The sequence below is a fragment of the Giraffa tippelskirchi genome, chromosome 1 (genome assembly GCF_054371585.1).
Source record: "Giraffa tippelskirchi isolate mGirTip1 chromosome 1, T2T-mGirTip1v1.2.pri, whole genome shotgun sequence".
In the NCBI taxonomy this organism is placed as follows: Eukaryota; Metazoa; Chordata; class Mammalia; order Artiodactyla; family Giraffidae; genus Giraffa; species Giraffa tippelskirchi.
Genome location: NC_137275.1, coordinates 200629705 through 200649656, shown reverse-complemented (window position 1 = coordinate 200649656; position 19952 = coordinate 200629705). Strand labels below are relative to the sequence as shown.

Genomic DNA, 19952 nt, shown 5'->3' with positions numbered 1-19952 from the left:
AGGGCAAAGGCTAACAGAGTTTTGCCAAGAGAATGCATTAGTCATAGCAGACACCTTCTTCCACAAGACTCTTTACATGGACATCACCAGATGGTCAATACTGAAATCAGGCTGATTATATTCTTTGCAGTCAAAGATGGAGAAGCTCTATACAGTCACCAAAAAAATGACCTGGAGCTGACTATGGCTCAGATCATCAGCTCCTTATTGCAAAATTCAGGCTTAAATTGAAGAAAGTAGGGAAAACCATTTAGGCCATTCAGGTATGACCTGAATCAAATCCCTTATGATTATACCCTGGAGGTGATGAGTAGATTCAAGGGATTAGATCTGGTAGACAGAGTGCCTGAATAACTATGGATGGAAGTTAGTAACACTGTAAATGAGGCAGTGACCCAAACCATCCCAAAGAATAAGAAGATTAAGTAGTTGTCTATGGAGGCTTACAAATAGCTGAAGAAAGAAGAGAAGCAAAAGGCAAAGGAGGAAGGGAAAGATATAACCAACTGAATGCAGAGTTTCAGAGAATAACAAGGAGATATAAGAACTCTTGTGTTCATAAATGAACAACGCAAAGAAACAGAGGAAAACAATAGAACGGGAAAGACCGGACGGAGATCTCTTCAAGAAAATTAGAGATATCAAGGGAATATTTCATGTAAGGATGGGCACAATAAAGGACAGAAAATAAGGACCTAACAGAAGTACAAGAGATTAAGAAGAGGTGGCAAGAATACACAGAAGAACTATATGAAAAAGCTCTTAAAGAATCAGATAACCACAATGATGTGGTCACTTACCTAGAGCTGATATTCTGGAGTGTGAAGTCAAGCGGGCCTTAGGAAGCATCACTACAAACAAAGCTAGTGGAGATATTTAAAATCTTAAAAGATGATGCAGTTAAAGTGCTGCACTCAGTATGTCAGCAAATTTGGAAAACTCAGCAGTGACCACAGGACTGGAAAAGGTCAGTTTTCATCTCAATCCCTAAGAAGGGCAATGCCAAAGAATGCTCAAACTGCTGTATAATTGCACTCATTTCACATGATAGCAAGGTTATGCTCAAAATCCTTCAAGCTAGGCTTTAGCAGTATGTAAACTGAGAACTTCCAGATGCTACAAGCTGGGTTTAAAAAAGGCAGAGGAACCAGAGATCAAATTGCCAACATTCATTGGATCATAGAGAAAGCAAGGGAGTTCCAGAAAAATAATATCTATTTCTGCTTCACTGACTATGTTAAAGCCTCTGACTGTGTGGATTGGAACAAACTGTGGAAAATTCTTAAAGAAATGGGAATACCAGACCACCTAACCTGTCTCCTGAGAAACCTGTATGCAGGTCAAGAAGCAACAGTTAGAACCAAACATGGAACTAACATGACTGGTTCAAAATTGGGAAAGGAGTACAAGGCTGCATATTGTCACCCTGCTTATTTAACTTATATGCAGAGTACATCATGCACATGTACATCATTTCACATGTACATCATGCGAAATGCCTGGCTGAATAAATCACAAGCTGGAATCAACACTGCCAGGAGAAATACCAACAATGTCAGATAAGCAGATGATACCACTCTAATGGAAGAAGGCAAAGAAGAACTAAAGAGCCTCTTGATGAGGGTGAAAGAGAAGAGCAAAAAAGCTGGCTTGAAACCCAACATTCAAAAAACTAAGATCATGGCATCTGGTCCCATCACTTCATGGCAACTTTATTTTCTTGGGGTCCAAAATCACTGCCAATAGTGACTGCAGCCATGAAATTAAAAGACGCTTGCTCCTTGGAAGGAAAGCTATGAAAAACTTAGACAGCATATTAAAAAGTAAATAACACTACCACCAACACCCCACTGTCTTGATCACTATGATTTTATAATAGTTCTTGAAATCAGCTAGTGTTAGCATTGCAATCTATTTCTCTTACTTCCAATGGCTTTTACATTTTCACAGCTTTTCAACTGCTAGAAAAAAACTTCTGGGATTCTGGTGGCAGCTGCATAAAATCTATTGATCAAGTGAGAGAGAATTAAAACTGTAATAATATTGTGTCTTCTGACCCGAGAATAGGGTACTTCTTTAGGTCTTTAGCTTCCAACCACATTGCTTTGTAGTTCTTACTGAACAGTCTTACAGATACCTTATCAGATTTAACTCTATATTGTTCATGGAGAGTTTGCAGAGCATACCTGTAGTTGTTGAATTTTGTGAGATTCCTTTTCTGCATTTATTTAGATAATCTTACGGACTGCTTCTTTACTACTTTATCAATATGATAAATTATATCTCTTTCCTATAGTTTTTTGGACATATGGAATACAGCTGTAATTAACTGTATTAATGTGGTTGTCTGCTAATTCTAACAGCTTTGTCTGCTATGGGTTCATTAGAATGAGGAATTTTTCTCATATTGTCCTGCTTGATAATTTCAGTTGGATATCAGACAATATAAAACTTGCCTTCTTGGGTGCTATATGAGTTTGTATTCCTAATAACATTCTTTGCTATGGGATGCAGTTAAGCTACTCTGGCTTGATCTTTTGATATCTTGCTCTTAAGATTTGTTCAGCAGGACAAGAACATTTAATTTAGGGCTAATTATTCTCCATGACAGAGGCAAGGCCCTTGTCAGTCCTCTACCCAGTGGCCCTTGAATTATAAGTCCTTCCAGCTAACTGGTAGGAACAGACATTCCCATACTATGGGTTATAGTAGCATTCCCTCTAATCCTTTGGAGTGGTTCATTTCCTGGCATTGGTTAGTTTCCTCACACACAGTACTCTGCAAAATAATCAAAGGGAATCCTCTGTCAATCCAGAGACTTTTCTCTTTGTGCCCTCTCCTCTCCCAAACTCTACCCACAAACTTTTGCCCCTGGGCTTCCCAAGACTCTCAGGTCAGTCTCCTCATTACAGGAAATCTGCTGAGCCCAACCTGGGTCCCTCCCTCCCTGCTCTGGGATTGTGAAAACTCTCTCAGTGCAGTCAGCTGAAATGATCGAGTTTTTTCAGTCTTGCAGGAATCAATGCCATTCACTCCTTTATGTTCAAAGTCTTTAAAAAACATAGTTTCGTATATTTTGCATGCTTTTTCAGTTGTTTTAAGGGAAAATAAATCCAGTGCCTATTATCCATTGTGACCTAAATTAAAAGTCTGAGGATCTCTTTTATTGTCTGCCCTTGTTGCTCTTTTTCTTTCATGCTATCTTGCCTCATTATCTGCCAGGTTACATACTTTCTTTCACCATATGTAAATTTTTTTTTCACTTTTTAAATTATCATACAGTAAAATGGACTTCTTTAGCTGCAGAATTCTGAGAACTTTAGCACACATATATCCATATAATTACTACCATAATGCATAGCAATTCAATCACCCCTAAAAAACTTTCTTGTCTTATTATCCCTTTATATTCACATTCTCCCCCTATCTCTAACTCCTTGGAAACACTGATCTGGTATCTATAGTTTTTTTGAGAATGTCATTAAAAATAGGATTATACAGTATGCAGCTTTTGGAGAAGGAAATGGCAACTCACTCCAGTATTCTTGCCTGGAGAATCCCAGGGACAGGGGAGCCTGATGGGCTGCCGTCTATGGGGTCGCACAGAGTCGGACACGACTGAAGCAACTTAGCAGCAGCAGCAGCTTTTTGAGACAGATTTCCTTCACTCAGTATGCCTTTGGGGTTCACTCATGCTGTTGCATGTGTCAACTGTTTGTTTCTTTCTCAAAGCACCATAGTCTGTTTTTCTAATCACCTACTGCAGGATATTTGGGTTGTTTTCAGTTTGGGCAATTATGCAAATGAACTGCTATAACTATTTACATATAAGCGTTTAGTAAACATGAGTTTTTATTTCTCCTTGGTAAATATTGAATAGTGAAATTGTTGTGTCATATACTGAGTATATCTTTGATTTTTAAAATACCCAACTAAATATTTTCCAGCGGTACCATTTTGCATTCCCACTAACAAGAGAGATCCAGTTGTTCCATATCTATACAAAACTCAGTATTGTTAGCTTAGCCATTCTCACAAGTGCGTGATGATCCTTCACTATGGCTTTTATTTGCATTTCCCTTGTAGTCAATGACATTAATTTTTTTAAATGTGCTTAACTGCCATCCTTATATTCCTTTAGGAAGTGTCTGTTCCAATCCATTGTCCATTTTTCAGTTGAGCTGTTTTCTTAGGAGTTTTGAAAGTACTTTATATATTTCGGGAACAAATACTATGCTGAATATGTAACTTGCAATTATTTTCTCCCAGTCTGTAGATCATCTTTCATTCTCTTAACAGCGGTTTTCACAGCACAAAAGAATTTACTTTGATGATGTCTGATTTACCCATTCTTCTTTTATGGGTTATGCTTTTGGTGTTGGATCTAAAGACTCCCCTGGCACAGGTCACAAAAGTTCTTTTCCAAAAGTTGTAGTACAGTTTTATATTTTATGTTTGGATATACAATGAATTTTGAGTTAATTTTTGTATAAAGATCTCAGGCATAGGTCAAGTTTCAATTATTTCATGTGGATGAGCAACTAGTTCAACACTATTTGTTGAAGACTATCCTTCCTACATAGAATTGCTTTTGCATCCTTGTCAAAAAATCAAATGGCTATATTTCTATGGATATATTTCTGGGCTTTCTATTCTTTTTCACTGATCTATGCATCAATTCTTTTGTCAATACTATACTTCTTAGGTTACTGTAACATTATAATGTCTTAATACAGTGTAGTATGATGCTTCGAACTTCATCTGCCTTTTTCAAAACTGTTTTAGCTATACCTTTGTACTTCCATATAAACTTTAGAGTCAGCCTGTCTGTATCTGCAAAAATTACCATTTGAATTTCTATTGGCATTGTATTACATCTATATGACACTTTGGGAAGAACTGCTGAATTCTTTAAAAATTCTTTAAAAATCAACATTTTTACTGCTGAATCTTCTAATTCATAAACACAGTATGCTTCTCCATTTATTTAGATCATCTCTAATCCATTTCATCATTACTTTATAGTTTTCACCATACAGATTCTGTATATGTTTTGTTAAATTTAGAGCTATGTATTTTTTTTAGCTACTGTAAATAGTATTCTTCCAAAATATTACTTTTAATTGTTCACTATCAGCATATATAAGCATCGTTATTTTTGTTGTTGACTGCATATCTACAATCTTGCTAAACTCTCTCATTGGTTCTCAGAGTTGTTTCTGTTTAGAATGCTTGTGACTTTTTTCCACATAAAATCATACTAGCTGCAGAGACAGTTTTATTTCTTCCTTTTCACTCCACATGACTTTAAAATTTTTTTTGGCTATGCCAGCATAGCCTGATTTATTGCTGCACACAGGTTTTCTCTAGTTGCATGAATGGAGGCTACTCTGTAGTTGCAGGGTGTGGGCTTCTCATTGCAGTGGCTTCTCTTGTTGCAGAGCATGGGCTCTAGGCCACCTGGGTTTCAGTGGTTGTGGCGCATGCACCTAGTAGCCTGGTGGCATGTGGAATCTTCCCAGAACAGGGATTGAACCCGTGTCCCCTGCACTGGCATGCGGATTTCCAACCACTGGACTACCAGTGAAGTCTTCAATCCACATGCCTTTTATTTCTGTTTCTTGTTCATCTGGAATCTAATATTTCTAGTGTGATGCTGAATAGAAATGGAGAGATTAAACATCCATGCCTTGAACCCCATCTTAGGGAAAACATATTCCTCTTTTCATTACTAAACATGATGTAGCTGTCCGTTTTCTGTAGATGTCCTTTATCGAGTTGAGGATTTTTCCCTTATCCCTAGCTTGCTGAGCATTTTTATCATGAATGGGTGTTGTATTTTGCCAAATACTTTTTCTGTATCAACTGATATGATTGTGAACCTTTCCCTTTGTAAGGAAATGAGATTCCCTTTGACATTAATATGGTGAATTAGTTGATTCTTGAATATTGCCTTCCTAGGATATACTCTGCTTTGTTGTGGCATATTCTTCTTTTTATATTGCTAGATTTGACTTTTTAACATTTTACTGAGTTTTTTTTTCCCTTCTATATCCTTGAAAGATTAGGATATCAGATAAAATAGATAGAAGTATCTGTCACTCTTTTGTGTGTGGTACTGCCTTTATATAGTTTTGATATAAGGGTAATGCTGGCTTCATAAAACAGTTTGGAAAGTGTTCCTTTCTCTTCAATTTTCTGGATGAGTCTCTGTAGAATTGGTATTATTTCCTTTTTAAAATGTTTCATAGAATTCAATAGTGAAACTATCTGGGAGATATTTTTGATGCAAATTCAATCTTGTTAATAGGTATAGGAGTATTCAGGTTATCAATTCCATCTTGGATGAGTCTTAGTAGTTTGCGGCTTTAATAGAGTTAGTCTGTTTCAACTAAGCTGTCAAATAAATTTGTGTAGGTTTGTTCAAAATAGTCCATGACTATGATTCCATGATCAGCATCTCTTTATGCAGGGTCTATAAGTGATGTCTCCCTTTTTTCCTGATAGTGGTATTTTATGTCTTTTTCTTTGTCAGTCTTACAAGAGACCAAACATTTTTATTTTTTTCAAAGAATTAATTTTTGGTTTCACTGGTTTTTCTATTGTTTTCGTCTCAAATGTCATTGATTTCTGCCCTTACTTTTATTTTTTTCCTTCTGTTTGCTTTGGATTTTCTAGTTTTTCCTAACTTCTCAAGGTGAAAACTTGGGTTATTGATTTGAGACCTCTTTCTTCCTCTAAACATGTAGTGCTATAAATTTCCCCCTAATTACTGTTTCAGCTGCATCTCACACATTTTAATATGTTATATTTTCATTCTTGTTCATATCAAAATGTTTTCTGATTTTCCTTGAGAATTTTTCCTGCAAAAATACAGGTAGGAAAGGGCAAGGGCAGAGACTTTTTAGCATATACCTATGCAACCCATGTGCCTCACCTGCCCTGTGAAGGTAACTGACAGGTCCAAGTCTGAGTGCCACCTTGACTTCACTTATTTGGTGGACAACTGGGACAGGGATACAGACAAGAACACAGCCCCACAGACTGCTCTGGGCTTTGGGGCAACAGTGTAGGGTGGGGCTCTTGCACTTTGTTTGGCACACAGCACACGCTGGCAAAACATGGCCACAAGTAAAGTCAGGCTGAGGACTGTGAGATGATGTGGAGCAATACACAGGAGAAAGACAGAATTATCAAGTAGGATGCGTTGGGAGTTCTGGCTGCTCATACCTTGGCTGGTGTCTGGCTGCACGGAGCTCAGAGGAAGTGGGGGTGAAGATTCGGGGGCCTCTACTGCCGGGTGCTCGGCCACCGGACAGATGATAAACCACCTCTTCCCAGTGTGCAGGACTAAGAGGCAGGACAAAAACAGCTGGTGAGAGTGAGTAGGTGACCCCTCCCACCAATATCAGACCTGTCAAATGAGGATTTGAGGAACTCATCTCCCACGAGTTGGGAGGATATGCAGCCCGCTCAGGGGGCTCCTAGAGGCATTAGAGGCTCTCACAAGTCCCCCCAACACGGGCTTATTTCCAAGGTCACCTGAAGTACATCATTGAAGTGGTAATGCTGGCTGGGGGACCAGCAGGGCAGTGAGTCCACAACATGCTCAGTCCCCACCCAGACCAGACATGGCTCTTCTGACAGGGCAGCTGTCCCCAGATGGGGACATGCTCACCATACACTCCAGCAACCCCCCAGTGTGATGGCCAAAACCCCTTACAATATGCTAAGTGGGGGGCCCTTATCAAAGGCCTACTGGAAGCAGAGAAAGGACAATGGCAGACATGACTCCTCCAAATGCATGTCTGATTGGCAGGGACAGCCGTGAAGGGAGACATACCATTTTGCTGGTACACCGGGGCATTTGCTTGGGATTGGCGATTCTCCTGAAGGAGGTAAAGGATCAGAACTCAGCTGACTGCATGGAACAAGAACTTTCTTCAGAGCACAACACTGTCTCAAATCGTCTGAGGGGCCTCAAGAGCTCGGACATTTCTCACTGGACAGAAGGCGCCTACCCTCCCAGCCACCTCACCCGACACTGCATGGCATACTGGTTCCTCTAGCAGGCCACATCACAGCGCTGTACTCGCAGAGCCTGGAGCTGGGGTATAAGTAGGCCCAGACCCTCCCAGGACCTCATAATGGGGACTTACCTCCCCAGCACCCAGGCCACAGGTGCTGGGGTGTGGCGGGCTCACCCCAGGGTCAGAGGCACGGTCCACATCCGTGTCCTCACTGAGCATGTCCTCTGCCTTGTCCATGACATCCTTCATCTGCTCAATGAATGTCTCCCGCTCGGCCTGCAGGATGAAGTCGTGCTCTACCTGGAACAACACATCAGCCCTGCTGGTGGGGATGTGCCTCAGGCCACTGGCCGCACAGCGTCTTCACTGATGCATTTATTTGGTTTCTACTCTGAACTAAGCCAAGAGGGGAGACACGGCCACTGAGCTCAGTTACCAACATCAGGGCTACACAGTTCAGCAAGAAGCCACAGCAGGCCTCCAGGTGATGGGCCAGTGCTATCTCCAAGAGGCAGCCACTGGCAGAGGTGGAAGGATAAGCAAGGCTGGCAACCAGTACTCCCCTCAATGGGGCTGGCATGTATGTGCCCAATGACACAAGAAGACAGCCTCACAGTCCCAGGGGAAGGGCTATGGGCTCATCTGACCAGGCACGACGCCCAGCCTCACCATGTAGGTAGCGATCTCGTCAGGCGCATCCCCATCCAGGTCGAACTTGAACGTCACCATCTTGTGGTTGTGTGTCTCCAACTGGCACTCCACCATCTTGTCACCCGTATTGCACACCTAAAGGACATTCAGGCGGTGAGATCAGGGAGGACACCGTGCCCAGCCTGCCCTGTCTTGCCAGCCTGTTCTGCCTGGCTACTCACATTCAGGATGGTCAGTCGGGGCCGACTGGCCCTCTCCTGGCGGGAGCGCACACGCGTGGACCTGCGGTGATGTTTCCGGGCGGCCTTGCCTTCCAGCTTTCCCCCACCAAATGCACCTTCACAGCTGTCACTCATCTCTCTTCCAGAAGGGACGTCAGAGCCTCCATAGCTACATGAAAAGCAAGAATCTTACAGCACCCAGGGGAACCCAGCCTGCCTCACCTGAGAAACTTGGCTTCCCAGAAAACCAGCAGAAGCTTTACTGTCTGGGTGTGCTAGGTGGAAAACCCAGAGGGTCTAAAGCTGGCCATGCACAACAGAGGGACCCTGAGCCCACTGTCCCTCCTTACCCTATAATATCTGTCCTGGACAGTGCTGGGATCATATGGAGCATATGACCTTTCTGACCCAGCACCTAAGTCTTCTCAGCTCCTGACCTGTGAATCACAATCGGCTCACAGTATCTGTAAGAATTAAGACATAACCCACCTCTGTGCCTTGGTTCCCCCATCTGTTAAAGAGCATCGGGAACATGTCAACACGGTGGAGCTACTGTGGCATTTGAGGAGAGCTTGCAGAGCACTGAGCTTGGTGCTGGCATTACCAGGAGGGTGGGACACAAGATCACTTCCTGTAACCAGCTCCCTCCCTAAATGCAACACTGTCCACGCCTGAGGTGCTGGGAGACCTGGGATGTGGGCCGGACTCTGCCCTGCTTTCCCAGCCTTCCACAGTCCCCGGACCTGGTGACTCTCCATCCATAGCCTCTCCCTGCCCTCAGCACTGCAAACCAGCACCAGGGCCCAGAATACAACTGGGAGTATCTGACTACCAAACGACAACAAGCACTGACAAACACCCTAGAGGAGCTCCCTGAGGCTCCCCCAGGTCAGGCTTGGAAATGGGCGATGTTGTTTGTAGCCCTGACACACGAGGGCAAAGTGTGCCATTACCTCTCACAGCTCTGAGGGAGGCTGGGCTGCTTGTCCTGCGAGGCCTGCTCCTGAAATAAAACCACGGAAATGAGGCCAGGTCACATTCATTCCCCCGCGACACAGCCGCGTGCAGTCTGCCGTCTCCCCACCATCACCAACCAGCCTGCCACCCACTCCCTTCTGACTGCAGGGAGCAAATCACATGCAGGATGGCAGGAGTGAGGGATTTTATGTTTAACACTTAGAGCCAAGCAGATTCCTAAAAGCTGGGGCCACCTCCTTTCCAAACATGCTAACCCACTTTGATCATCCCTACGAGGGAGCACATGGTCCAGGAAGAATTATCACAGGTTCTTCCCATTGCCTCCAAGAAAAGCACTCTGAATCCACGTGTAAACATCAGGGTCTCCAGCTGGATGTGTGATTAAGGAAAATGTGACATCCATCCAGGGACAGCAGAGGGAGAAGAATAGCACCTGTGGCTGTCCCTGGACATACACTTCCACCTTCCTGAGGGTATTCCTGACTTCTGGAGCTGAGCCACAAGCTCATAGCACAGGAGGACTGCAGTGATGCTGGGGTCAGGAATCAGGGTGACGGACTGGGGGCTGAGCCTCTAGGGGAGGGTCACACACCTCCGGGGCTGGCTCCACCGTCAGCTGAACGGTCGGGCAGGGACCAGGGATCCCAGGCCCACTGGGCAGCGGCAGGTTAGCAGGCGGCAGGAGCGCAGTGGTCTGGACAGGCATGCTCTGAGGAGCCGCCATCACTGTGGGGGCCAGAGAGCCGGGGAGCTGAGGCAGGAGCTCAGGGGCAGGAGGCAGCAGCACTTCCGGCAGAGGTGGGGAGAGAACGGCGGCAGGCGTGGGCACTGTGGGGACCTGGGTGGTGACCTCCACAGCATATGCAGGCGGGTGGCCAAGCAAGATCTGAGGACACAGGGGACAAGGATGCGACTGGAGTGTGGGCCATCGCCTCCCCTGAGGGTCCTGGACCAAAGCAGGCGCTTCCATCACCCAAGGGGGTGAGCAGGCGATGAGGACGAACCTCCCCACCCACCCACACTCCACAGAAAAATCACAGCATGCGTGTATGCAGATTTAGCAAAACCAAGGACAAGACACTCTCATGTCCCCATGTGTATAAAATCAAACCTAAAACCGCAATTCATCCATGAACCTCCTGCTGTGTCAGGCTGAGAAGCTGAAGTGCGGCACATGCTTAGCACCTCTCTGGGCTCCCCGCCACCACCCTGCAGTGCCAGATCACCATGCTACTCCACCCCAGCCTCCTGTCAGGTCAAAGCCTGTGTTCCAATCCCAGCCGGGAGCAAGAGGGGCTGTGGACCCCAGCCTTCCATGGGGTGACTTAGGAACTGGGCCAGATTCCCTCCTGTTCCCTCTTTAAAGGCTCTCAGGGGAGAGGCTAACACAGGTTGAAGGAGAGCCACGGCCTGAAAGGGCCCCGGTTTGGGGTTGAGGTTGGGAATGGGAATGATCAGACACGTGGTATGTGGGGTGAGATGTGAAAGCCACAGCCTAGCCGTGGAACTTTCTCTCCTGGACAGATGCCCCAGCCTCCAGGGGAGTCTCTTCCCTTGGTACAGGGAAGCCTCTGGGCGGCCAGCCTAGCTCATCAGTAAACTCCAGACCCTCTGTTGGCAAGACCACAGGGAGGCCACCAGGCCTGGGCAGTGACCTATAAGCACCCATGCTTTCTCCAGCCACTGGCTAAGCAGACGACCCAGTGTCAGCAGTGTGCCAGGCCAGCACAGGGCACGAGACACAGGCCCAGCAATGATACCACACACCCCCAGGCCTCCACTCATCCCTTGGCTTTCCCCAAATGACCCTGAGCCCTGAGTCAGTGTTACTCCAAGTAAGAGATCAGGAAGGTGGTCGCTCAGTCAGAGCACTGGACTGATGATGGGCCTCCTCACACTGGTTTTGAAACAAGCACCAGCCCACTGGGCAATGAAAATCACCCCTTCTTTCTCTGAGTACAAACCCCTTCTCAAAATCATGGACAAACACCCAGGAGAATCCATGTATACTTATGATAGTGCCTCATTCTAGAATGGATTCAGAGCAAAATGAGTTGGGGGACACCTGGCCCTGTAGCACACTTTTGGTATGAATCTTTACAACAAAATCAAAAGGGCAGGAGCCTGAGCTTAAAAGGCAAAGGACATGCCCACTGGCACATGGCCATTGAGGCTTAGAGCCTAGGTGGGGCCAAGTGTGAGGATCTCTAGGTAAGAGGCTCCCTAGGTAAGAGGATGCCCAGGTGAGAGCCCCGCCCCTAAGGTGAGAGCCCTAGGCCAGCTCCTCTCCTCACAAGAGGCTGGGTAACAGGTTTAGAGCTACAAAGTGTGCATGGGCTGTGTGGAGCCACAGGGAGGTCCTCCCAGCCAGCAAGGGGCGTGTCCTTTCACTGGCAGCCCAACAAGCTGCCCATGGCCCTCACCTGACTCTGAGACATCATCCTTGTCTGCCATGACTATCTGAGAACCAATAGCCCATGTACACCCAACACTGCCCCGGTCATCACCAACAGACCCCATCAGAGCCCCATTTTCCTCATTTGCTGACTGCAGAGATGGGGGCTGTCCACCTGCTTTCCTTTGGCAGGTAATAAGATAGGCAGTGTGAGCCTCTCTAGCACCCACGGAGGGGCTGATGCGGCTGCACCAAGACTGCCAACTCTATCCAGGTGAGGGCAGATGCCACAGTGCCCAGCATGGCCAGGGACCCTCCACACCCACAGACAGCTCCTCCAACACCTGGGAAGGAACCAACAGCGAAGCTTTTAGTCACCCCAGTCCCCAAGGCTCCTAACACATGCTGGGAAGTGAGAGGAAGCATTAGACATTCCCCACACTGGGTGAGACGCTGCAGTCATGGGACAGTGCTGCCTGCTTGTCCAATCCCACTCTGCTACCCGGGTGAAGGTACTGGGAAGGAGCAGAGATCAGTGAGCCCCTTATGTGCTAAGGGGTCTCCCAGCACCTGAAGGGTGGGCCCTGGCCAGCAGGTGGCTTACCTGGCTCCCAGCACTGGCAGCCGGAGCAGCCTGCTCCGGAAGGCGGGCAACACTTGGCTGGTGGGGCTGTGGCAGCACGGGGGGTGTCGGCTGGGGAGCGGCAGCCCGCACAGTCTGCGCTGCATGGAGGGGAGAAGGCGGGACGTCGCTGGGCACCATCTGCGGAAAGGCCGTCGGGTACACAGGCTGCGCTGGGAGTTGGGCCACAGTGGGGTGAATGGACAGGGTGGGCACACCCTGTGGGGCCACAGCCAGCAGAGGGATGGCGGTGGCAGTGGCCGCCACATTTGGCACGATGGTCCGGCACGGCATGGCCAGTGGTGCCCCAGCAGGGTGGGGCAGCTTGACTGTCTGCAGAGGCAGCGCTGGCGACGCAGGCAGGGGAGCGGTGGTGGCATTGAGTGGGAGGCTTGGCAAGATGACAGCTGGAGAGAAATACTGAGAGGGGGGAGGCACGGTGGGCCCACTGGTGGCTGGCAGGTCAGGAAGGGCTGTGGGGAGGCTGTCAACTGTGGCCAGTGGAGCAATGGGGGGGACAACAGGAAGTGGAGGAATCTGAAAGAGAACAAGCACATCAGGACTGGGCCCTGCTGGCAGCACACTACACTGGGTGAGAGGGCCCACGTCACCCCACCAGGACTGGGCCCTGCTGGCAGCACACTGTACTGGGTGAATGGATCCACATCACCCCTGGCTTCTGCCCCCAAGACACGTTTTGTGTAGTTGCTGTGGAAGGGAATCAAAACATAAACCCAATTTAAATGAAACCAAGTATATACGACACTCAAACAGAAGGAAAGGCAGGAGGCCTTAGAAGGGTGTGGGATATAGACACGACCTTCAAGATGGCCCCCATTTAGCACCACCTCAGAGAGTCTCAGGCTGGACCACTCTCCATGGTCACTGCAAGGATATTGCGGGTCATAATAGTGACCATCAGATACCTAGCTTTGGCATGTTCTCATTCAGAAGTACCAGGACTGTCCAAGCTAACCAGACTGGCTCCAAATATCTGAAATTACTTTGGCTGATTCCCTCCAATCTGTGTAAATTCACAATGAGACCAAATTCTTCGACAAGTTATCTCAAAAAAAGCAAATCTTCCAGCCTCTCCTTGCTGCCTGAATGCCCCTGTGCCATGCAGCCTGGGAGAGAGCAGCATGTCGTAACAGCAGAGCTCCAGAACCTTTCGTGTCTGGTCTTCTATCCTGGAGACATCTCATGGATTCAGCACTTGAAACATTTCAGCAGATTCTCTGACAGTTCTAAAATAAAGCCTTTCTGGTCACAGACACATGAGCATCACACAACATGTACCTTTGTGCAATTATAAGACAGAAAATATGCAAATTGACCTCTGTGTATTTGAAAAGCTACTAAATGCCACAACCACTGGGAGCAAGGTGTTAGATTAACTAGATGCTAAATGTGACTCCAATGTAGGAGTGATGAGGACAAGGCAGGTGACAGGCAATAGCTGACATGAAAGAACCTTCTGAGGGGTGCCTGTAAACCGTAGGAACACTCACATCCTCCCTACAAAGAAGCACTTCCCATCCTAGCCCTGCCAACACACAACAATGGGAGCCATGTCCTGTGGTCAAGATTCACTAGAAACACGCATGACCACCGAAAGCGTTAGCCTGAGCAAGAGCACCCAAGTATCAACCACGTGCTATCACATGATTCTGGTCACATGATGCCCCCCCAAAGACAGTCTAATCTCTGCAGCTGGCAAGCTGCTCAGCTGTCTACTGGACCCCCAAGAATCCATGGTCCGCACAGCCTCAGGTAGCTCCATGGAGAACAGTGACCAAAGCTTTGTGCTCACAGCTCCATTCCTGCTCTGCTGGCCTAACTCTGGACTAAACCTTTCCCAATCTTGGATGCATGTGGGGCAGAAGTCAAAGGCAGAACACACCAACCCAGCCGTCCTGTCACCAGGGAATTGTTTCTCTCTTGAGGCACCCCCACGCCCTGAGGACAAGAACTGGCCAACCAGGCTGGGGGAGCAGGCCAGGCTGGAAGGCAGGGGACAGAGAGGTACCTGTGGGGGGATTTGAGCAAGTGGCTGCAGGGGCGCCGGAGTCATCTGGAGGGGCTTCAGCTGAGCAGGGGCCACCACCTGGGAGGTTGGAGCCAGGTAAGGAGGCAGGTGGGAGGGCGCTGGCTGCAGAGGGCCCACAGGTTGTGGGGCCAGGACCTGCGGCAAGGGTACCGGCTGGGCCAGGAGAGAAGGCTAGAAAGAGAGAGGGGGCTCCTCTTAGACCAGCGTCCTCCTGAGATATGTACTTAGACACAACACACATGCACACATACCCACAGTGACACACATTCAAACACCCAGCCTGGAGCCCAGGACACACAAATCTGAGAGGACCATTCTGTGCAAGGGGGGCCTTCCAAATGCTGTGTGACCCTGAACTCCACAGACACAAGAGACCCATCCCCACTTCTGTCTACACCCCAGGCCCTGGGGAACTGCAGAGAAGGAGCATAGGGGGCCTGGACCCGCCAGGAGCTTCACAGGCCCTGGGCTCAGGCCAGCCAAGATGGACAGCCAGGGCCTGGGGAGACCAAGACACCCATGCCACCCATAAGGAGGGCAGCCAGCACTCACCTGGTGGGTGGGGGCTGTGGGCTGGCCTGGGCCTGTCGGCACAGGGGCACTGGGTGGCGGCAGTACAGGGGCGAAGCTCATGGCTGGCTCTGGGAAAGGCTGCTGTGGGAGCGGAGGGCGGGCGGGGGCTGGGACAGAGCCCACCGGCAGGCCAGGCTGCAAAGAGCACACACAGCCACACTCAGCAGCTGCCGTAAGGACCGCCACCAAGCACACACTCACCATCTTCAGGGACCCACCTCTCATTCCCTATGTCTGCCATCCCGCCAGGGACACTTTCCTAGGAACCGGATTCAGCAGAAGCAAGATGTGATGGCCCCGAAACCTCCCAACCAGGGAATGTGCTAGAGTTCAATTCCACAGAGTATCATGCAACCAAGAGATTTGCGGAAACTTGGAAAATGCTTGTGATGGCATTAATTGAGGGAAAGATAAAAATGCACACCTCTCATTTATAGAGCTGAATAAAAGGTGTACATGCAGATATATTCACAAACAGAATATGGAAACACGGGGATAAAAAGCGGGACAGAGCCGGAGAGAAGGGTGCTCTACAGAGCTGCGAGTCTCCCATGACTCGCCATCAGGAGAGAAACGAGGCCACAGATGTGAGCCTTCAGCACCAGGCAAAGCATAGACATGGAATGGGAAAGAGTCAGAAGTATGAGCACTGGATGCTTGATGCTGCTAACTTGTTCCTTTTTAGGTACAATAATGGTACTGGGTTTTGTTTTCAGAGTCTTGATCCTGAAGAGATATAGACAAAAATATCTTGGGGGCAAAACATCTTTCTGTCTAGGATTTACTTCAAAATACTAGGGGTGCGAGCAGGTGAGAGCTATGGAAAAAAACAGAGATGACTTCTGAAGCTGAGAACACACTGACATCAGAAGCTTCTCTCACTTGAGGTTTTCTAGATGAAACAGGTGACCATCATTTCCAAAACTATTATCACTCACTTCATCTTTCACAGTAAATGCTGTATGAAAAGCAGCGTGGGGTAGGATGGAATCTCTCCTTTGCATTTACTTGAAGCCGCAGGGCAGAATGAGTCACCTGCGCACATGTTCCCAGAGCCGCAGTCCCTGGCCCAGTGGGAGTCAGGCGCTCAGGCAGCCCGGAAGCCTCAGAGGAGGAGCAGCTTGTATTCCTGACTCCACCGGCTGTGCCCTTCCTTCCCTGGGTCCTAGGGGCACACTACCATGGCAACACTCCCCAGGAACCCTCGGTGCACCCTGGGGACCCCTTCTGTCCAAGGTGTTTCTGCATAAATCGGCAAGAGATGGGAGAGAGCACCCCAGTCAATGTCAGGTGCTTCCTGGCCTGGCCCCCAACTTCCCTATGCTTGGGCATCCTGGCCTGTGAGTCAAACCTAGGACACATCCAGCACTGCAGGGACTGCGTAGAGAGCACTGTGTGACCTCCCTAGAGGGGATGAGGGCCTGTGGACGGGTCTGGCTCAGCCCCGGCATGGGCGACCTAAAGCCAAGAACCACTGCTCTGAGCAGTGAACTCTTGCTGCTGTAAAACTGTATTTCACTTAATTTTGTGAAACGAGTCAAACTGCAAAATGCAAATTGCAAATGAATCCTGGGCTTCAGTTAGCAAAGGCAAACGCTTCAGCTGTTTTTCCAAGGGGACTTTTCTGAGCCTGAGCAGACAGGAGGGGAGGGACGAGAGACAGAGGTGGCTGGAAAGGCTGGCACCTGGCACTCAGGGAGCCCCAAAAGGCAGCCACAGTGTGAGAGCACATGATCAAAAGGACACGCGAAAGAGAGGAAGTGAGAGCACATCTGGGCACCGCAGTAACCGAGGACCAGGCAGGAGAGGCTCCAGCCTTGACCGCTTCTGGGCCTGAGAAGCATCTAAATCTCCCTGTGGACCCCTCTCTGCAGCCCGGCTCAAGGGCAACTTCTCTGGGACTGACTGACTGGGGACTGGGAGACAAGCAATTGTTCTGCTTTCTTTGCCATTAGAAAAAAAATCAAAATAAAACAATAAATGAAATGTGACTCCCTCATCTAGCAATTTCCATCTCATCTAACAGCCTTAGGCTTTCCATATCTTACAAATTTTTCCACAGGCATAAGCATGAGGCCCCTTCAATCCCACTTTTGAAACATCACTGAAAACATTTCCTATGATTTGGTTGTTTCCATACCCCTAACTTTTAACGGCTGTATAATAAGCAGAGGAGAAATGCCGGGAGATACTTAACACTCTCTCAGTGAAGCTGGACACTGAGACAAAATCAAAGATTTCAGTGCTATAAATGATGCTTTTCCATCACCTTTGTAACAGTCAGAAGTTACTTCTCAGGCCCAGCATACAGGGCAGGACCTCACCAGCTTTATCGCAGCTTTATCACAGCTTTGTATGTACGGGTGTCACCGGGCTCTGTTTCCAGGATTTTCTCATCTAGCAGGTCTTTCATGGTACATCACAGGCTGCTCCAGCCTGCAGCACTGCAGTTGCCAGCAAGGATGGAGCTCCTGCGGGCCCACTTTTGCATGGTTCCGAACAGACAACAGGCCGGCACAGACTGCATGGACCACCACAGACTCTAGGCCATGTGGACAGGAACACTGGCCGGAAGGGGTGGGCTGACTCACCGTGGCAGGCTGCTGGTAGGCCCCCAGGGAGGGCAGGCTATGTGGCAGGACAGGCCCATCACTCACGCTCACAGGGGGACTGCACACACACTGGGAGGGGGGTGGCGCTCCGTCTGCCAGCGACCCCAGCACAACACTCTGCTGGCTACTCTGCGAGTCTGAATACACCGTGGAGCCCTGGCCACTGTCGAATGTGCTGTCCGCTGGGGAAGGAGGAAAAAAGCACGGCTCAAAGCAGGCACCTCCAAACATCATCCCCACAACACGCCGCACAAGTCCCAGGGAATGCAAACGTGGGACAGCTTGTCCATGTGTTTTCTTCTGTAAAACAAGACTTGATTGCATTTCCAGATCACAAACATGATAAATGTGCATCATTTTAAACAATCACCTATAAAGAGGCTATAACCGCACCACCCAGAAATGGCCCTGGGAGACCGTACCCCACCCTGCCTGGCAGCTGTTGGTGCTCACCATGGACTACCACGGGTCCCAGGTGGGCAACTCACACCAGCCTCTGTAGGCAGGATTGCCACCTCCACCAGCTTACAGATAGGGACCTGACCTGGCACCTGTCCTGGCCCTGAAAGTGGGCGCTTTCAGCTCTTCAAAGGTAGAAGATTGAATGTCCAAGTTAGCAAAAGCCACAGTCACGTGGAGGAAATAATTACCAGCTGTGTTTTATAGTGGAGAGGGCCCTGACCACCTCCATTCACCACAGCAAAGAGCCTGAATTAGGAAGACTTATGTCCAAATCTAACCCCTCACTTCACAGGCTCGGGTCTAAAGTGGCTGGAAAATGGGGCTGACAAGGCCTCTGCCCCACAAGGAGGCCATGAGAGGAGGACCCAAAGGCTCTGCAGCCTCAAGACAGCCTCCCAAGAGGCCGGCTTCACCGAAGGTAAGCCTAGACTGGCCTGTCAAACCCAGCCTGGATGGAAGGAGCTGCCTGTATAAGGTGGCACAGACAGGACCGCCATGGCCCACAGGCTGGTCTCACCAAGACACACCTGGGAGGACAGGGCACCTGTATGGTCATGGCAGGCAAGAAAGAAGAGCAAAAACCTGTTCGAAGTGGCGTTTTTGTTTTACTGCCTCCAGATTCCAAAAGCTACATAAACGTTAGGATTTGCCATCCATGAACACCAAGCTAATTCTGCTGCTGCTGCTGCTGCTAAGTCACTTCAGTTGTGTCCGACTCTGTGTGACCCCATAGACGGCAGCCCACCAGGCTCCCCCGTCCCTGGGATTCTACAGGCAAGAACACTGGAGTGGGTTGCCATTTCCTTCTCCAATGCATGAAAGTGAAAAGTGAAAGTGAAGTCGCTCAGTTGTGTCTGACTCTTAGTGACCCCATGGCCTGCAGCCTACCAGGCTCCTCCGTCCATGGGATTCTCCAGGCAAGAGTACTGGAGTGGGGTGCCATTGCCTTCTCCAAGCTAATTCTACAGGACACCCTTCAGTGTGGATTGAAACTTTCAGTTCTCACTTTAAACAAATAAAGTACAAGAGGACTCTTGTTGGCTTTACAACAAAATAATTTTTCCCGAGAGCTGAGCAGAACTTATTTTGACCCAGGAAGACTTACGAATGGTGAGGTTTTATTGTGAAAAACCAATTAAACAAGTGGCTCTGATTTCTGATCAGGTGGCTAGTAGTCATTGTTACTTAGAGAGAGAGACAGAAACAGAGACCACGTATGTGCACATGAGAAATGGAGAATGTGGGCACATGAAAGAGAGAGACAGAGTAAGTGCCCAAGAGTGAGCGAGACCAATTTCAAGTAGAGTGATTTTAACCATATAAGTGGCATTTTACATTTTTAAGTGAACGCGTTTATT

General features: G+C 48.3%; 1 protein-coding gene across 8 annotated transcripts in view; it reads right to left on the bottom strand.

Moving 5' to 3' along the window:
- WNK2 (WNK lysine deficient protein kinase 2) overlaps window positions 1-19952 on the bottom strand; it is a 173757-nt gene that overhangs the window by 91231 nt on the left and 62574 nt on the right. For 5 of the 8 annotated variants that reach the window (XR_014063274.1, XM_081523622.1, XM_081523605.1 and 2 more), the window contains exons 9-18: window positions 18112-18314; window positions 15500-15655; window positions 14927-15118; window positions 12880-13434; window positions 9856-9905; window positions 8903-9071; window positions 8700-8816; window positions 8160-8330; window positions 7844-7889; window positions 7231-7350 (exon numbers count right to left, since the gene is read on the bottom strand). Coding sequence is in view for 7 of the 8 variants with exons in the window: in XM_081523622.1 (XP_081379748.1) it covers window positions 7231-7350; window positions 7844-7889; window positions 8160-8330; window positions 8700-8816; window positions 8903-9071; window positions 9856-9905; window positions 12880-13434; window positions 14927-15118; window positions 15500-15655; window positions 18112-18314 (1779 nt within the window). In the remaining variant the exon portion in view is untranslated. Of the gene's footprint in view, window positions 1-7230; window positions 7351-7843; window positions 7890-8159; window positions 8331-8699; window positions 8817-8902; window positions 9072-9855; window positions 9906-10472; window positions 10767-12879; window positions 13435-14926; window positions 15119-15499; window positions 15656-18111; window positions 18315-19952 lie in introns of all 8 variants that reach the window. The other 3 variants (XM_081523595.1, XM_081523644.1, XM_081523629.1) reach the window with 3 other exon arrangements.